The sequence below is a fragment of the Pseudophryne corroboree genome, chromosome 6 (assembly GCF_028390025.1).
Source record: "Pseudophryne corroboree isolate aPseCor3 chromosome 6, aPseCor3.hap2, whole genome shotgun sequence".
Lineage (NCBI taxonomy): Eukaryota > Metazoa > Chordata > Amphibia > Anura > Myobatrachidae > Pseudophryne > Pseudophryne corroboree.
This window is the reverse complement of record NC_086449.1, coordinates 20,765,354-20,782,065: the sequence shown is the minus strand read 5'-3', so window position 1 is coordinate 20,782,065 and position 16,712 is coordinate 20,765,354. Positions and strand designations below refer to the sequence as shown.

The 16,712-nt window shown below is 41.3% G+C and overlaps 1 protein-coding gene across 1 annotated transcript; it reads left to right on the top strand.

Moving 5' to 3' along the window:
* The first annotated feature begins 304 nt into the window (after positions 1 to 304).
* Positions 305 to 1,234, top strand: LOC134934128 (olfactory receptor 1500-like). Its single transcript, XM_063929630.1, has one exon. The coding sequence runs from the start codon at positions 305 to 307 to the stop codon at positions 1,232 to 1,234; it is 930 nt and encodes a 309-aa protein (XP_063785700.1).
* The last annotated feature ends 15,478 nt before the right edge of the window (positions 1,235 to 16,712 follow it).

Genomic DNA, 16,712 nt, shown 5'->3' with positions numbered 1-16,712 from the left:
TCAGTGAATTGCCCCAATCCATTGCAGATATACGGGGGACCTTTACATTATGATTACAAGGATCATGCAGGGTTTGTGACTGTTTACTTTCCATCCACACAGATACTGTACAAGAAAGACTTATATACTTGGATTCAACAGCAAAGGATTTAGTCAAATATTAAAATTTTTAAATATGGCATTTGGATATTCATATTTTTTTATGTTATTAACAGTTTCTTATATAGCGCACAGCATATATATTGTCATATAAATTCATAGTAACTAAATAAAATCATAACTGTTTATTTAAAAAGAACTCACAATGAGTAATGTTAACTACACAGGGGTTGAAGAATTTTTACTTTTGGGATTTCCACAAGTTAAGAGTTCCAAAGCCATCATTTTCTTTCTGCTGATACTGACTGTTTACATTATGATGCTAATACTAAATTCTATGATCATCATCCAGGTTTCAACCAGACCACAACTCCATTCTCCCATGTACTTCTTCCTCCAGCAATTTTCGCTCAATGAAATTGTGTTTCTGACTGTTATTATCCCTAATATGCTACGTGTCATATGGCTGGAAGGAGCCACCATCTCTATCAAAGGGTGTATAACTCAGGCTTATATCTATTGTGCTGTAGGGTGTTCAGAAAGTCACCTCCTCACAGTCATGTCTTATGACCGATACCTAGCCATATGTAACCCTCTACGTTATACCACCATCATGACCATCAGACTACAAAGTTCCCTGGTCATCTATTGCTGGGCATTTGGCTGTCTCATCAACCAAGTCAATCTTTATTTCCTGTGTCGGATTCAGTTCTGTGGACCCAATGTCATTGATCATTTCTTCTGTGACCTTGGTCCCTTTGTTGAGCTGTCATGTTCTTACACGTATGCCCTACAGTTAGAGATTCTAATCCTTTCTATCCCTGTAATAGTCATCCCATTTCTCTTAGTAGTAATCAGTTACATCTGTGTATTCACAACAATTCTCAGCATCTCCTCTACAACTGGTAGAAAGAAGACTTTCTCCACATGCAGCTCCCACCTCACCGTTGTGACCTTGTACTATGGAACCTTGATCACTATTTATTTGGTTCCAGCTGACAGGCATTCCTTGACCATAAACAAGTTGACGGCTTTTTTGTACATTGTGGTAACACCTCTGTTTAACCCTATCATATACAGCTTGAGGAATCAAGAGATGAGAGCCATCATGGAAAATTTACTTAGTATTAAGTGACCTTCCCCCCCCCCCCAATTTATATATGTTTTAAAAAGTAACCTTTAATTGCAGCTTTGTATAAGTGAAGTTATTAGCACAAAGTGCACGAATGTCAACTCACAATGCAGGGAGTCACACTATTTATGGGAACAAAGTCCAGTAGGGTACAGCACACACAAGTTGTACAAACACAACTCATTTTTTTAAGTTTTTGTAACTTTAAAAAAAATGTTGTTGCTTTTTTCACCGATGGCAACTCACATTGTGTCGTCACACAGCATATGTTTATGTGAACAAGGTGGTATACAGCACACAAAATGTATACAAAAAAGTATTTTTTTATACCTTGTCTTTACTTTTGTTCACAAATGTCACATCACATGGTGAAGTCACAGTTTCTGTAAATGCAATGGAGTATGGCCTGCAGTGTAATGGTGCAGCACCAGTGTGACAAAATGAATAGATGTGACTACATTCCTGCACTATAATAAATAATAAACAATGACCTGCTAACTGTCTGCACTAAACACTAAAGAGCCTGAGGGGACTGGAGTGGATGGACACTGGACAGAGAGGTCAGCTCAGCACTGGAATGGATGGACACTGGACAGCAGGGGTGGATACAAAACAAAATGATGGGGGCACCATGATAGGGAAAGGAGGGAATTGATATTTGTGTGAATGCTCCTGTGAAAGCGGGCATTGGTTCACACCAAGGGGTATTGCATCAATAAGAGTGCCGTATCAGTATGATGGGGAGAGGGTGATTCCTTGGAGAAGTAGAGGGTGAAGAAGAGATAGTGATGAAGGCAAGAGGCAGAGGGTGGAGTACATAGTGATGGAGAGAGATACTTGGAGATGGAGAGGTTGTAGGTGACAGTGAGAGACAGTGGGTAACACAAGGCAATGGATGATAGATGGAGGAAGTGGGTGACACCATGGGAAGGCAGTTGGTGCCATAGAGAATAATAGGGAGAGGCAGTGGGTGAAAGGGAGTGGGTGATGTGGAGAGGCAGTGGGTGACAAGAAGAAGCAAAGTATGATGGGGAGAGGGCGTTGCCTAGGAGAAGCAGAGGGTTTAGAGGAGAGAGAGGGTGATGGGGAGATAGTGGCGAAGAGGCAGAGGGTGAGGCAGTGGATCATGGGGCGAGAAAGTGGGAGATGGAGAGGCAAAGTATGACAGTGAGAGGCAGTGAGTGATGCCAGGGAATGGGTGACAGGAGGAGGCAGTGGATGATACCAGGGAATGGGTGAAAGGGGCAGAAGGTGAGTGATGCCAGGGAGAGGCAGTTGGAAACCAAGAGGATCATGGGGAAGGGCAGTAAGTAACAGGAGAGAGTGGGAACTAGGAGAGATAGTGGGAGATAGAGAGGTAGTGGGTGAGGGGAAGATGCAGTGAGAAACATGAAAGGGTGATAAGGGTAGATAGTGGGTGATAAGGAGATGCAATATTGATAGGGGGAGCCAGAGTTTGACAGTGAGAGGCAGTGGGTGATGGTAGAGGCAGTTGGTGACAGAGAGATAGTGGGTGACATGGAGGCTGTGTTTGACAGACGCAGTTTTTGACAGAGAGATGCAGTGGTGACAGAGAGAGACAAACGGTGACAGGGAAAGGCATTGGTTGAAATGGAGACAGTGGGTGAGGGAAGGGCAAATGGGAGCTGCAGAGGATGACATTGAGGCCATGAGTGACATGAAGACAATGGGAGACAAAAGCAGTAGGTGACAGAGGGAGGCAGGGGTGACAGGGAGAGGCAGAGGGTGACATGGAGGCAGTGTGTCACATAGGCAGTGGGTGACATAGGCAGTGGGTGACAGAGAGAGCTAGGGGTGACAGAGATAGAAAAGAGTGACAGGGATAAGCAGTGGTTGAAATGGAGGCAGTGGGTGAGGGAGGAGTGAAAGGTAGAGGCAGAGAGTGACATGGAGGCAGTGTGTGACATGGAGGCCATGGGTGTCATGCAGGCAATGGGTGACATAGGCAGTGGGTGACAGTGGGAGGCAGGGGTGAAAGGGTGAGGCAGAGGGTGACATGGAGGCAGTATGTGACATAGGAAGTGGGTGACATAAGCAATGGGTGAAAGAGAGAGGCAGGGGTGACAGAGATAGGCAGAGGGTGAAATGGAGACAGTGAGTGACATGGAGGCAGTACATGTGGTGGCAAGGCCACATTCGGGATGGTGTCCCTGCTGCAGTTTATCAAGCTGCTACCCTCTGGATCCCTATCATAGTACTCCATGCATGGCTGCAGTGGTGGCCGGGTGCTGCTGGAGTAACTGACTGACTTACTGCGGCACATTTTGAATAAGGTCTTACTGGGGATATCAGCATGGAGGAGAGCCAGGGCAGGTACTTTGTGGGGGCTGAGGGAGGTGACTACACAGCACAGGCATCCCAGCTCCCAGTGCAGTACTCTCCTGTCACCACAGCCCGGGTATGTTTCAGGCAGAAATTTTCCAATAAAAAAAGCCGGAAAATGACAGGGGGGCAGAGGGACAGTGAGAAGCAGTGAGTGATGCCTGGGAATGGGTGACAGAGGCAGGCAGTGGATGATGCCAGGGAATGTACAAATTGTGGTGTGTTCTGTATCCCACTTCATTTGTGTTTGTTGATATATATGGAGGACAAACAATTGAGAGGAGAGCAGGAAGCACATACTAGGGCTGCAGGTGCTGACATCACTCATGACAATACAAGTCTGTCAACGTCACCTACTAACTCTGGTACTCATGGGCATAGAGGGCTTAAGTCAGGGCATGTATAATCAAAGAAGCAATGTCATTTTACAGTAGTAAAGAAATAACCCAACAAAACTAAAGTTAGCTGCAGAGAAACATAACATTGGCAATATGCCATTTGCCACATGAAGCGGCAAGAAAAGGCTGAGGCCTTGGCCTTTATCTTTTACTGATGGTTCTGCCTCTTATGATGATCTAAGCCGATTCTCTCTGTAGAAATGTCAGAAAAATGAAACTCGTAAAGGCACAGGAACCAACTGTGTGCTCAGAACCATCACAAATCCCTGAGGAGAGTCTAAGGGATTACTAAAGCTTCTAAAATTTAAAAGTGGTGATTTTGCCAATAGTAACCAATCAGATTATGTCTATCATTTTCTGGGAGGCAATAGGGAAATGATAAACGTTATCTGATTGGTTGCTATGGACAACATCCCCACTTTTTATTTTTAGAAGCTTTAGTAAATTTACCCCTAAGGGAGTCCACAGGTATCAGGTATGAGCCTGACCTTTCCAATACTGTACTCCAAGATAAAGCTCCTACCACCATTTGTGTACCCTCTCTAATGTTGATGAGGATGTTGTTTGTGTAAATCAGGCACCAGTTGAAACAGTTGTTGCCAATGATTTGAAAAAGCTCATTATCAAACCTGGGCAAAAGACATTTCTATCAAATCCAGACAACTAGTGTCAAGCCATCAGTACCCTTTGTAAAGCCATTGTAAGTAGAGTTAGGGAACTTAACCATCTAGGAACCTCCTCCCTTTTATGTCACTTGCAGCGCATTCATCAAAAGGTTTTTGAAAATTCAGAAACTTTGGCTAAAAACATGACAACAACCAGTCCAGCATCACCTAACTCCCTTCTCTCTGTTAGATCAAAGCACCTGCATGTCTGACTCCTCTCCTATCAAGGCTTCCACAGAAGGATCTTTGAGTGCTATGCCTATTGCTGCTGCTGCTGTGAGTGATTCTTCATCCCAGAAGGGGACCAGGAAGACTAGTAGTTGTAAGTTAACAAAACAATTGGCTGTTAAACAATCCTATGTAAGGGTGAGAAAGTATGAAAGCAGTCACACAGTAGTATAGCGGATTACTGACGCCATAACAGGTATACTGGTATTAGATGTGCATCCAGTATTCACTATTAATGCAGATGGTTTTAGACATTTAATTGAGATCCTGTGTCCCCGCTACCAAATCCCATCCACTGTAGAATCCACTTCACTACAAAATCAATTCCGAGTATGAACCAGGTTGCTTAGAAAAACTTATTTAGTATCCTCCAAAAATGCCATTGTACCCACTGTCCACTTAACTACAGATACAGATGGGTCCACAGTTATCTTGGCTAGTTTGCTGCGCCTAGGTGCACCATGGTTTATTAGCATAAACCCTTCATCTATTGTTCTCAGCTGCAATACAATACAGAGAACAATACAGCAGGGGATTAAGTCATTACAGCAGGGGATTAAATCTGACTGCCCAGTCTCAGTCAATCCTATTAAAGGTCAAGATAAACATGGACCCATCTGTATGCAGAACAGGGAAAACTACAAATTACATCACTGTGACCGCCCACTGGGTAGATGTATAGCCTTCAGCAGCACCAACAGTAGCAGCATCTAACAAATACCAGGTCACTCAGAGGCAGGCAATTCTGTGTATCACTGATTTCATTAAGTGGCACACCACTGATAACCTCTTAGAAAAACTCAGGGAAATCATTGCAAAATGGCTTACCCTGCTTGAACCTTATTGGGGATGTGTGATTTCGGACAATGCCACCAATATTGTGAGAGCATTACAACTGGTTAAATTCCAACACATCCCTTGTTTTGCTCACATAATCAATTTGGTGGTGCAAATGTTTTTAAAAACTGATAGGGGTGTGCAGGAGATGCTATCGGTGGCCCGGAAAAATTTCAGGACTTTTTTGACATTCATCAAATGCATGTCGAAGATTACAGCACATGCAAGTACTGTTGAATTTGCCCTGCCATCAGCTGAAGCAAGAGGCTTTAACTAGGTGGAATCCTACCCTTTATGGAGGAGCATCAAAAGTCCATACAAGGCTACACAACGACCTATGACATAGGGAAAGGATGGAGAATGTACCTTACTCAAGCACAATGGAGAACACATTAGATGTTGTGCAAAGTTCTCAAACCCTGTGCAGTTGCCACAGGTTAAGTTAGTTCAGACATTGTCAGCTTGAGACAGGTAATTCCTCTTATTTGACTCTTAAAAAAGCAGCTGGAGAAACTGAAGGGGGAACTGAAATTAAGTGAGAATGCTAAGCATTTTAGACTTGTAGATCAAGTCCTTAATTCACTTTGCCAGGAACCAATGGTCGTCAAGCTCTTGAAATCTGATCACTATATTTTGCAACCATACTTGAGCCTAGGTTTAAGTCATATGTTGTATCTTTCTTTCCAATTTACACAAATCTGAAGAGATGCAAAGAGCTGTTGGTGAACAAATTGTCAGCTCAAGCAGCACGTGACATTGCAACATCTCCTCCTTCAGTTTCTCCGTCAACTACTGCTGCCAGGAAAAAACTCAATTATACTAAGAGACCCACTGGTGGTGATGCAGATCAGTCAGCAAAACCATATGACATTTGGTCAGGCATAGAAGAACTGCCTACAATTAGTGATGTGTCTACCATGAATCCATCTGATATGGTCATCATTCAAAGAATGGTGGAGGATTATTTTAGTAATAGCATCCAAATAGGCATGTCAGACAGGTCTACTTTGAAAGACCAGCGGTCTGGATGCTAGCGGCCAGCATACCGGCGCCGGAATCCCGGCCACTTGAATGCCGGCAGGGGGGGTGCGCAAAAGAGCCCCTTGCGGGCTCGCTATGCTCACCATGCTGCGGGCACGGTGGCGCGCTACACACGCTATGCTATTTATTCTCTCTCCAGGGGTGTTGTGGACACCCCACGAGGGAGAAAAGTTGTTGGTATACCGGCTGTCGGGATTTCGGCACCGGTATGCTGATCGCCGGGATATCGACAGCCGGCATATCGAGTATCACCCTGTCAGACAGTCCGATTCACTACTGGAAGGAAAAAGAGGCAATTTGGGGACCCTTGCACAATCTTTTTTTTACTTATGTTGTCCACCCTCCAGTGTGTACTACTCAGAAAGAGTTTTCAGCACAGCCAGGAACCTTGTCAGCAATCAGCATATGAGGTCACTTCTCCAAAATGGGGAAAAGATGGTATTCATTAAAATAAATTACCAATTCCATGAGGAAGACCTTTACCGACAATTACATCCACAAAATGCAGAGTCACCTGTAGTGATTGATTCTAGCAGGGACAATTTAATATAGTGTGAAGAAGAAGATATACACATTGATTGATGAGGAATCAGATTATGATGATGTCATCTTGCCTATATAAAGCCAGTTTTAGTCTGGTAACTGCCAGCAATGTCCACTTACCATTAAAAACTTGTTTTGTGGGGGCCCAAATAAACCAATCCTTTCAGCCACAAGTGGCAGTCTCTGTCACTGAAGTGATTGGTTTGTTAAATTGTGCATGTCCTGTTTAATATATACAACACAAGTGTTGGTGGGAGGGCACAAGGACAATTCCATCTTGCACCTCTTTTCTTTTTATTATGCTGTGTTTGGAGCATTGCTGTCTTCTTTTGCAGACAACAAAAATTTTCATAGTTGATTAAACTGCCACCCTGTCTACCACTGCAGTGACATGTTGGAAGTTTAAGTGCCACATGTTTGTGCCACCCTCTGCTGTCACTTATCTTAGTCATCCAGCAACCTCGGTGCAACCCCTTGGTCTTCACTGGATGAAAACAATATTGTGAGCTTTGAGGTGGTAAAAATTGACTGAAAATTTTATTGAGTTAATGTGTAATTATAACTATTAGCTAAATTTCTTCTCCATCATAGCTTTATAATCTACCTATGAAATCATAATAAAAACTATAAATAAAATCAGCGTTTAATAAAACTTCTAGTAATAAGTATATGCATCAAAAACGTTATAATTAGCAGAAATAATCTGATAGAATTTTATTGGCTTAAAAAGTATTATTTATATTGCAATATCTCAACTTCTATCAATCGAACTTCTACGGAAATAGAGGATTCTGAAAATCAGATCTTGCTAAAATAAGTACTTTAAATATGATTAATACACAAAAAAATAAATTATCTCAGGTAAAACAAACTACAGTACTTTATATTGTCCCTAGTTGCTTATTTGTATGAAAAACAGGTAAATAGTATGACTTTCAGTAATATATATAAAAAGCTCAAGAAAATCTAAAAGCCTTCTATATTTTAGCCTACACAATTATTACCCTTTTCATTCAGGAAACTAACATTTCTAAAAACATAATAGTTTACAATGACAACCGTGGAACCCTTCAGACCTAATAAACTGTTTCTGATCATTATAAAGACCATTCATCAGTTGGACATGAAGTATTGCCACATGGATTATTTGCAAAGGTCTCCAATAAATGAATGTAGGATTCACAGCCCAACAACAACAACAATACAATTGTTTACTTGCCAAGGGTATTTGAACAAATTTAGAGCCTAATTCAGACCTGATCGCTCGCTAGGTTTTTTTTGCAGCGCTGCGAGCAGATAGTTGCCACCCATAGGGGAGTGCATTTTTGCTTTGCAAGTGTGCGAACGCATATGTAGCTGAGCGGTACAAAGAAACTTTGTGCAGTTTCTGAGTTGCCCAGCACTTGCTCAGCCGCTGCGATCACTTCAGACTGTTTGGGTCGGAATTGATGTCAGACACCCGCCCTGAAACGCATGGACACGCCTGCATTTTTCCAACCACTTCCTGAAAATGGTCAGTTGACACCCACAAATGCCCTCTTCTTGTCAATCTCCTTGCGATCAACTGTGCGAACGGATTCTTCATAAAATCCATCGCACAGCAACGATCCGCTTTGTACCTGTGCGACGCACCTGCGCATTGAGGTGCATATGCATGCGCAGTTGTGACCTGAACGCAGCGCTGTAAAAACCGCTAGTGAACGATCAGGTCTGAATTACCCTCTTAAAGTATATTGCGGTTGCAGAATTCAAAATTGAATTTATTTTTTTCAAATTGTCTCTAGTTCTTGAGGTAATGGATCCCCTCAATTTACAGGTTCCTTAGTCATACCGCTTGCATATGGAAATCTACAACAACATTCTAGATGGGTGTAGTATATTTTTTTGGCGGTCTGATTCCCAGCGCCTATATCCTGACCGCCAGCATGCCAACAGCGGGGTGAGTGCAAATTAGCCCCTTGCGGGCTCGCTATGCTCGCCATGCTGCTGGCATGGTGGTCAATATGCGCACCATGCTATTTATTCTCCCTCCAGGGGGGTCGTGAACCCCCAAGAGGGAGAATAGGTATCGGTATGCACTGGCAACAGATCCCAACAGCCAGCATACTGAATACCACCCTTCTAGACGGTGAGACATGTGTATACTGTATTCTACAGTAGGTGTTAATTAGACAATCATTCTAGAGTATTCCTCATCTGTATATAAATGATTGCCCACTGTCAGGTAACAATTGGGATGTGAGTGGTTTTTATTGCCTTTCATTTTTCTCATTTGTGTATCTCAAAAAATAGAGCTAATCTAGCAAAATTGGTGTCATATGTGGAATCATCACCACAAATTTACTCCAAAATGACTCTAATATGATTGGTAATAAAATTAGTGTTGATCGGTGTTATTAGTCTAAGTCAAACTTCATCCAAAAACTATTTTATCTGGTAAGGAAAATGTTAGAAATATTTTATAGGCGTGCTGTTGTTGAATAACCCAAAGAGTGACTTCCCAAAAGTTATCCATGACTTTCAAAGGATTCACATTTGGTCTTTCTGATCATTATGATTTCCCACTTTATCCGCTATCTAGTGGATCTCTATTCAGAAGATTGCTGTGTAGATCATAAGAAGATGAAATGTTATCACCAAATTGAGTAGCCAATCATTGGCCTACCAAATGTTGTGATCATGGATGTAATCTTGCTATGACAATGCAATGTGGATCGATGCCTTTCAACAAAGGTTCTACAGTAGAGTTTTTTTGATAAATTAGATTTTGCTTTCTCCTGTAATTGGCGCCACCATTCTGAAGGTATCATCAGAAATATGTCGCCAACGGCAACACAGTAACAGTGCAATAGTCTGTTCTGGCTGCAAATCTCAAAAATATAATATAAACAGAGAAAAAAAGGTTACTGCAAGTTATGGAGATTTAGATGAATAAAGAGATTAAATATAATGAACAGACACAAACAATAAATTCTTCCTTCTCAGTGCGGAAAGCAAATAATTGTCCCTGAACGTCTCACTTATGTGACACAACATGTAAATCCCATGGCAAACAGTAAAATATAAAAAGCCCGGATAATGCTGTGAACCATTTACATTTAGAAATAATAGTCTCTTATGCATTAGCACACAAGATTTACCCTTAATATCCATAAATCTTCTGCCGCAGCTGGAATCTACTGAATATTTATAACTGTTTAAAATGACATTGTCACTGACCTAGGTTGGGGGTGTTGTTAACTCGGGGGTTCTTCCGATGGTAGGGAAGAGGAACCACAGTTGGGTCGGAACAGGGATGGCCTGATATAGGTCTTCCTCATACAGGACTCTGATAGTAAGGCTTGGTGAAAATATTGAAGAACTTTATTGCAGGAAGGGAGCAACACAATGTCAACTTATGGGGGAATGTCCAGGCCTATAGAAGAACTTGTAAGCAATGTTCAAGATGCTAATAAATGAAGTACTTGTGAGCGATGGTGAAAGACACTGATAACGATGTTTTAAAGATGCTGATGATTGGAGAGCTTGTGAGCGATGTTAAAAGATACTGGTGACTGAAGAACGTGTGAGCGATGTTTTTGAAGACAACGATGATTTGAAGAACTTGTGAACGGTGTTTAAAGACACTGATGATTTGTAGAACTTGAGAGCGGTGTTTATAGACACTGATGACTTGTAGAACTTGAGAGCGGTGTTTAAAGACACTGATGACTTGAAGAACTTGACAGCGGTGTTTAAAGACACTGATGACTTGAAGAACTTGAGAGCGGTGTTTAGCCCGCAGCCCACGCTGACTCCAAGAAGCACTGGTGACTGGACCGCAGAGGAACACACCAGCCACTGGGAACGCTGGAAAAGATGCAGCAACTGGCTCCTGGAAATGCCGGAGACACTGAAAAACAACTGCAGAGAGACTCGCCGGGAACAAGAGCACTGGTATCCACTTCAGGGGAAAAGACGATACTCAAGCGCCGAGGCTCTGCCCGGCGTCTGACTTTGAATCTCCCGCCTCCGCTGGATAGGCGGAACAGTCTGATGATGTCACCTGCTCCCCGCACATGTGATGCCGGGTGTCATGGTGGCACTCCAGCCAGACGCCGGAGCCTGTGGACCCCTGAAGGCTGAGCCTGCAACACAGACCAGCAGGCACGCAGGGGTAAGCGCGGTGAATGCCGCCTCTGGCGTGTGACAGACATTTGTGGAGCTCGAATGCAAAGTAAATGCCTGGATGATAATAAAGACTCTACATCAATGAGACCAGATGTATGGCTACCTGTGAAGATCTGATCCTTTAAAAAAAAAATCTCAACAACACCCATAAATGACTATAGGATTGTTCCTGTGTCTCAAGTTAAAATGTATCCATTTATTTTTCATGGTAAGGAAAATGCTTTCAACATTATATAGTCACACAGTAGTTGAATAACCATCGAACTGTTATTGACATTCAACAGACCACTCAACGGTGGCCCAGTGATATAAAAGGGGTCTTAGTTGGTCTTCCTGGCCACATTCATTTCTTACTTCAAACTTATTTTTAATGAGTCTGGTGTTACAGAATTAGTTCAGTCTATTTATATATATTATCTACAAATGTTCAGAATAACCTTTTTGTAGGACCAAGACCTGATATGAAGCCCCTACAAAAAAATAATAATAATAATAATAATAATAATAATAACATTGTCATCCACTGTTTTCATTACAAATTCATCAAATTTATCTCACCATTTTTTCACCTTTAGATGACTGCTTAAGTCAGCAGTCCTGTCACAGTACGGGGTCCGCCACAGCCATATTGACAGACTGCAGGTGTTTGGAGGTGGTAAAGGGATGTGTATGTAAAAATGGAGGTGTATGTTATGGCAAGAGAAAGTTTATAGAAATGATTATAGTTAAAACATAACTTTTATTGTGAGTCTATCTAAAAAAACATAAACATAAATTCAAAATGTATTACTGGGACAGTCTGTCTGTCAACACGTGTCACCATAGATATCAAACAAACATATACATCGCTTATGAGTACGTGGGCTAGTATGGGGAAATGAGCAAATAGATGGTTTAGAAGATATTAGGGCAAGAGGTTACATGTTAATCCCTGTGAAATCAAATACGATACAGCATGTGCAACTATTATTGTATAGATCATAAGCAAAATATAGCTACTAATTTCAGCAGTATTGTCTTTGCTCTAAAAAACTGGTTTGTATTCAACAAATACATAAATTATGAGATTGCCAGAATCACTTTTAAAAAAACAGTCTTTTTCATATGCAATATAAATTAAAGGCAGATCTTAACCACTGTGTCATGAACCAACAGGTATACTGGAAGAGGTATGTAACACAGTAGTAACAGCACTACCTGTCTGTGTTGTCCACCCAGAGCAGTATCAACTTCTGTATAATATGCGACATATATGAAGAATAATATGTTTTACTCATATCACACATTTCTCATATATCAAGAATAATGCATGAAACCAGACTGGATGACAATCACCTCACCACCATCAATAATATTCATCTGAGTACTGGGCATAAAGTATAGCGATTATCTAGTGCATGTATATCATCCCTTAATCTTGAATAAATGTTTGTTGCCAGGAGTAAAGTATAAAAGAGATTAGAAAAGAACTTGCATGTAATAGGGTCAAAAATCTGCTTTTAATTATGTGCCCGTCGGCAGTAAATAATCAATGAGAGTTTTTGGGATCAATGCCTGTGTTAGATTTCCTGTATCTGCTGTTGGATCCAGACAATGGAAGCCAATGACAGTACAGAAAGTACAGGTGGTCTGTAAGAAAGGTTTAAGGAGCATATGTATATATAGAATGTCTTGCAATTGCATAAATAACATGCTATGTGTCTATCAGGCTGAGACACAGTAACGTACTGTAGTATAAGGATAAACTTTCCTTTCTTATATATATAGTTTCCTTTCTTATATAATAGATTAACTATTTAAGGCATGTGCCAGACTGCATTGAATGACCCACATTAGCCTCTAAATACAATCCTTGTAGATTTTAAAGCCAGTTATCTGAAAGCTATGGTGTAATAATTCCCTTGATGAGACACTTTCTCACTATCTGTGCAACAGTGAGTAGTGAAGAAAGGGAGATGATACTGTAGATGAAATACAGCACACCCTATACTCAAATGCAATGGCTGTACAGGACAGAAATTCCTGTGTGCACACAGTGGCTGTCCTGATCCAACACGTGTTTCACCCAGTAGGCTTGTTCAAGGACACCTTGAGCAAGCCTGCTGGGTGAAACACGTGTTGGATCAGGAGACCCACTGTGTGCACACAGGGGTTTCTCTACTGCGCAGCCATTGCATTTGAGCATAAGGTATATTTAATCTATCATTTCCCTTTCTGCACTACTGTCTGTCTACTTTCTCTTGCCATAACATAGTTACCCTTGACTCTAGGGGAGACCACCGGAACAATAGGAGATATCCCTACGTTCACACATTAAAGGTCAGATACATTATTTAATCAGCAAATTCATTATATACTTACCAGTTATAAGATTAAAATCCATTTTCAAGATATCTGCTATACCTGTGCACTGACCATCCCTTTTTTCTTGCTACAAAAATGGTGGCATGTCAGAGGTGTTTTTAGGGCATGCTGAAGCTAGCAGCTGTGTCCTTGGAAGCAGACTGACTGGCTCCGGCAGCCAGTTTTGGTGGGCATACTACGCGACCTTAGGGTTGTTAAGATACTGTATCTGATGATCAGCGAGATGTCACAATGTTGATCCAATGCTGCATCTTGGATAGACAGAAGATGCAGCAGTGAACTCAGACCACCTCTAAATAAGGACAAAATTTACTTAAACTACGTATCGGTTACTGTCACCATTTTGCATGAACTGTTTTGAAAATCACTCAATATTAGAATGTAGTATATGATTTTTATGTTGAATTGTTTGTTATTCTCATGTTCTTTGTGAAGATTCATAGTAGCACTTATTTATATGATGGAAAGGATCTTATTGATTATTACTAGCTCATGAACATGTATGGCCGGTGTAACATAGCATTCTCAGCATCTTTTTAGAAAGTCATGCGCAACATTACCACTGAGCAGTGCAAATATTGGGGGTCAAGTTGTTCGCTCGCTAGGTGTTTTTAGCAGCCGTGCAAGTGCTATGCCGCCACCCACTGGGAGTGTATTTTAGCTTATCAAAAGTGCGAACACAAGGATCGCAAAGCGGCTACAAAAAAACATTGTGCAGTTTCAGAGTAGCTTCAGACCTACTCAGCGCTTGCGATCACTTCAGACTGTTCAGTTCCTGTTTCGACGTCACAAACATGCCTTGCATTCACCCAGCCATGCCTGCGTTTTTCCTGGCACGCCTGCCTTTTTCTGAACACTCCCTGAAAATGGTCAGTTGACACCCAGAAATGCCCACTTCCTGTCAATCACTCTGCGGTCAGTAGTGCAACTGAAAAGCTTTGCTAGACCTTGTGTTAAACTGCATAGTCGTTTGAAAGTACGTTGCGCGTGTGCATTGCGCCGCATACGCATGCGCAGAAGTGCCGTTTTTTTGCATCATCGCTGCACAGCAAACATTTTCAGCTAGCGATCAACTCGGAATGCCCCCCATAATTCTGAGCCGCCTGCACTAGCGTAATATCATTTGTATATGTAATCTGGACAATATAAGGAAAAGTATAGAGATCTAACAAAAAGTCTACATAAAGAAGAAGGAAACAAGCACTGTTTTTGGACAAAAAAAATAAAACAAAGCTATATTTTTAATTCATCAGGGTAATGCTGAAGAGAAAGGAGGATGGAGTTTTCCAATGATTTTTCTAAAGATTCCTTGTAAATTCTAATGCAATTCTGGTTTGAAGATGCTGCTCCTTAAGTACCCTATACATCAAATGGCCATGTTCCCAATCTGATCCTTTTAGCTTATGCACCAAAAATGCGGATCGTGGCCACCAATGATTATTGATCCTTCAGGGAATCAGGGAAATTCTGCATGTTAAAAATCTCACATTTACTTATCACCAAATTAGTCGGGATTGCCATTTTGATTTTTCCCTATTTCACAACCCATGCATTGGGGGATCGTGAATTGCCCCAATCCGTTGCAGATATATAGGGGAGATTTACATTATGTATACAATGATCATGCAATGTTTATGACTGTTTACTTTCCATCCACACAGATGCAAGCAAGCCTGATACACTTGGATTCAACAGTAAAGGATTTTCTCAACAGTTTCTTATATAGCGCAGCATACAGTATATATTGTAAAATAAATTCATGGTAACTTAACTGTTTATTTAAAAAAAATCACAATGAGTAATGTTAACTACACAGTGGTTGAAGAATTTTTACTTTTGGGATTTCCACAAATTAAGGGTTCCAAAGCCATCATTTTATTTCTACTGATACTGACTGTTTACATTATGACGCTCATACTAAATTCTATGATCATCGTCCTGGTGTCAACCAGACCACAACTCCATTCTCCCATGGACTTCTTCCTCCTGCAATTTTCACTCAATGAAATTGTGTACCTGACTGTTATTATGCCTAATATGCTACGTGTCATATGGTTAGAAGGAGCCACCCTCTCCATCACAGGGTGTATAACACAGGCTTATATTTATTATTCTACAGGGTGTTCAGAATGTCACCACCTCACAGTCATATCTTATGATCGATACCTGGCCATATGTAACCCTCTACGTTATAGCACCTGGTTATCTATTGCTGGGTGTTTGGCTATTTCATCACCCATTTTAATTTTTATTTCCTGTGTCGGATTCAGTTCTGTGGACCCAACGTCATCGATCATGTTTGTTTTTTCCTTATCTGGTCCCTCTTTGAGCATATCTATTCGATTATTCCGACCACTGTTTACCACTGCTGCTTGAACTATTTCCCCTTCATAACCTTTTTCTTTAAACTGTGCTTCCAATTTTACCGCTTGTTCCCAATACATCGCTACATCTGTACAATTTCTCCTTATTCTTTGGAACTGGCTAATTGGAATACTCCTCAGCCAGTTCCTATGGTGGTTACTGGTATAGTCGATGAATGAGTTACAGTCGGTTATTTTGATGTAATTACTGGTTTTAATTTTATTATTCTCGATATATATTCTGAGATCCAGAAAATTGACCTCTACCTCGCTGACATTAAAAGTCAACTTAATATTAGACTGATTGTTATTCAGATATTTACAGAAAACATCAAGTGAAGTGCGGTCACCACTCCAGATGAACAGTATATCATCTATGTAACGATTCCAGGATACCAGGCTGGAACCCTTGTTGTCCCTCCCAATACACCATGAACAAATTCACATAACTGGGTGCCAGCCTGGTACCCATCGCCGTACCCGTCATCTGCATATAATTTTTTAAATTATGGAATATAAACATCACTTT

Coding starts and splice junctions, on each gene's coding strand:
- LOC134934128 (XM_063929630.1), top strand. CDS start 305: ATGAGTAATGTTAACTACACAGGGGTTGAAGAATTTTTACTTTTGGGA.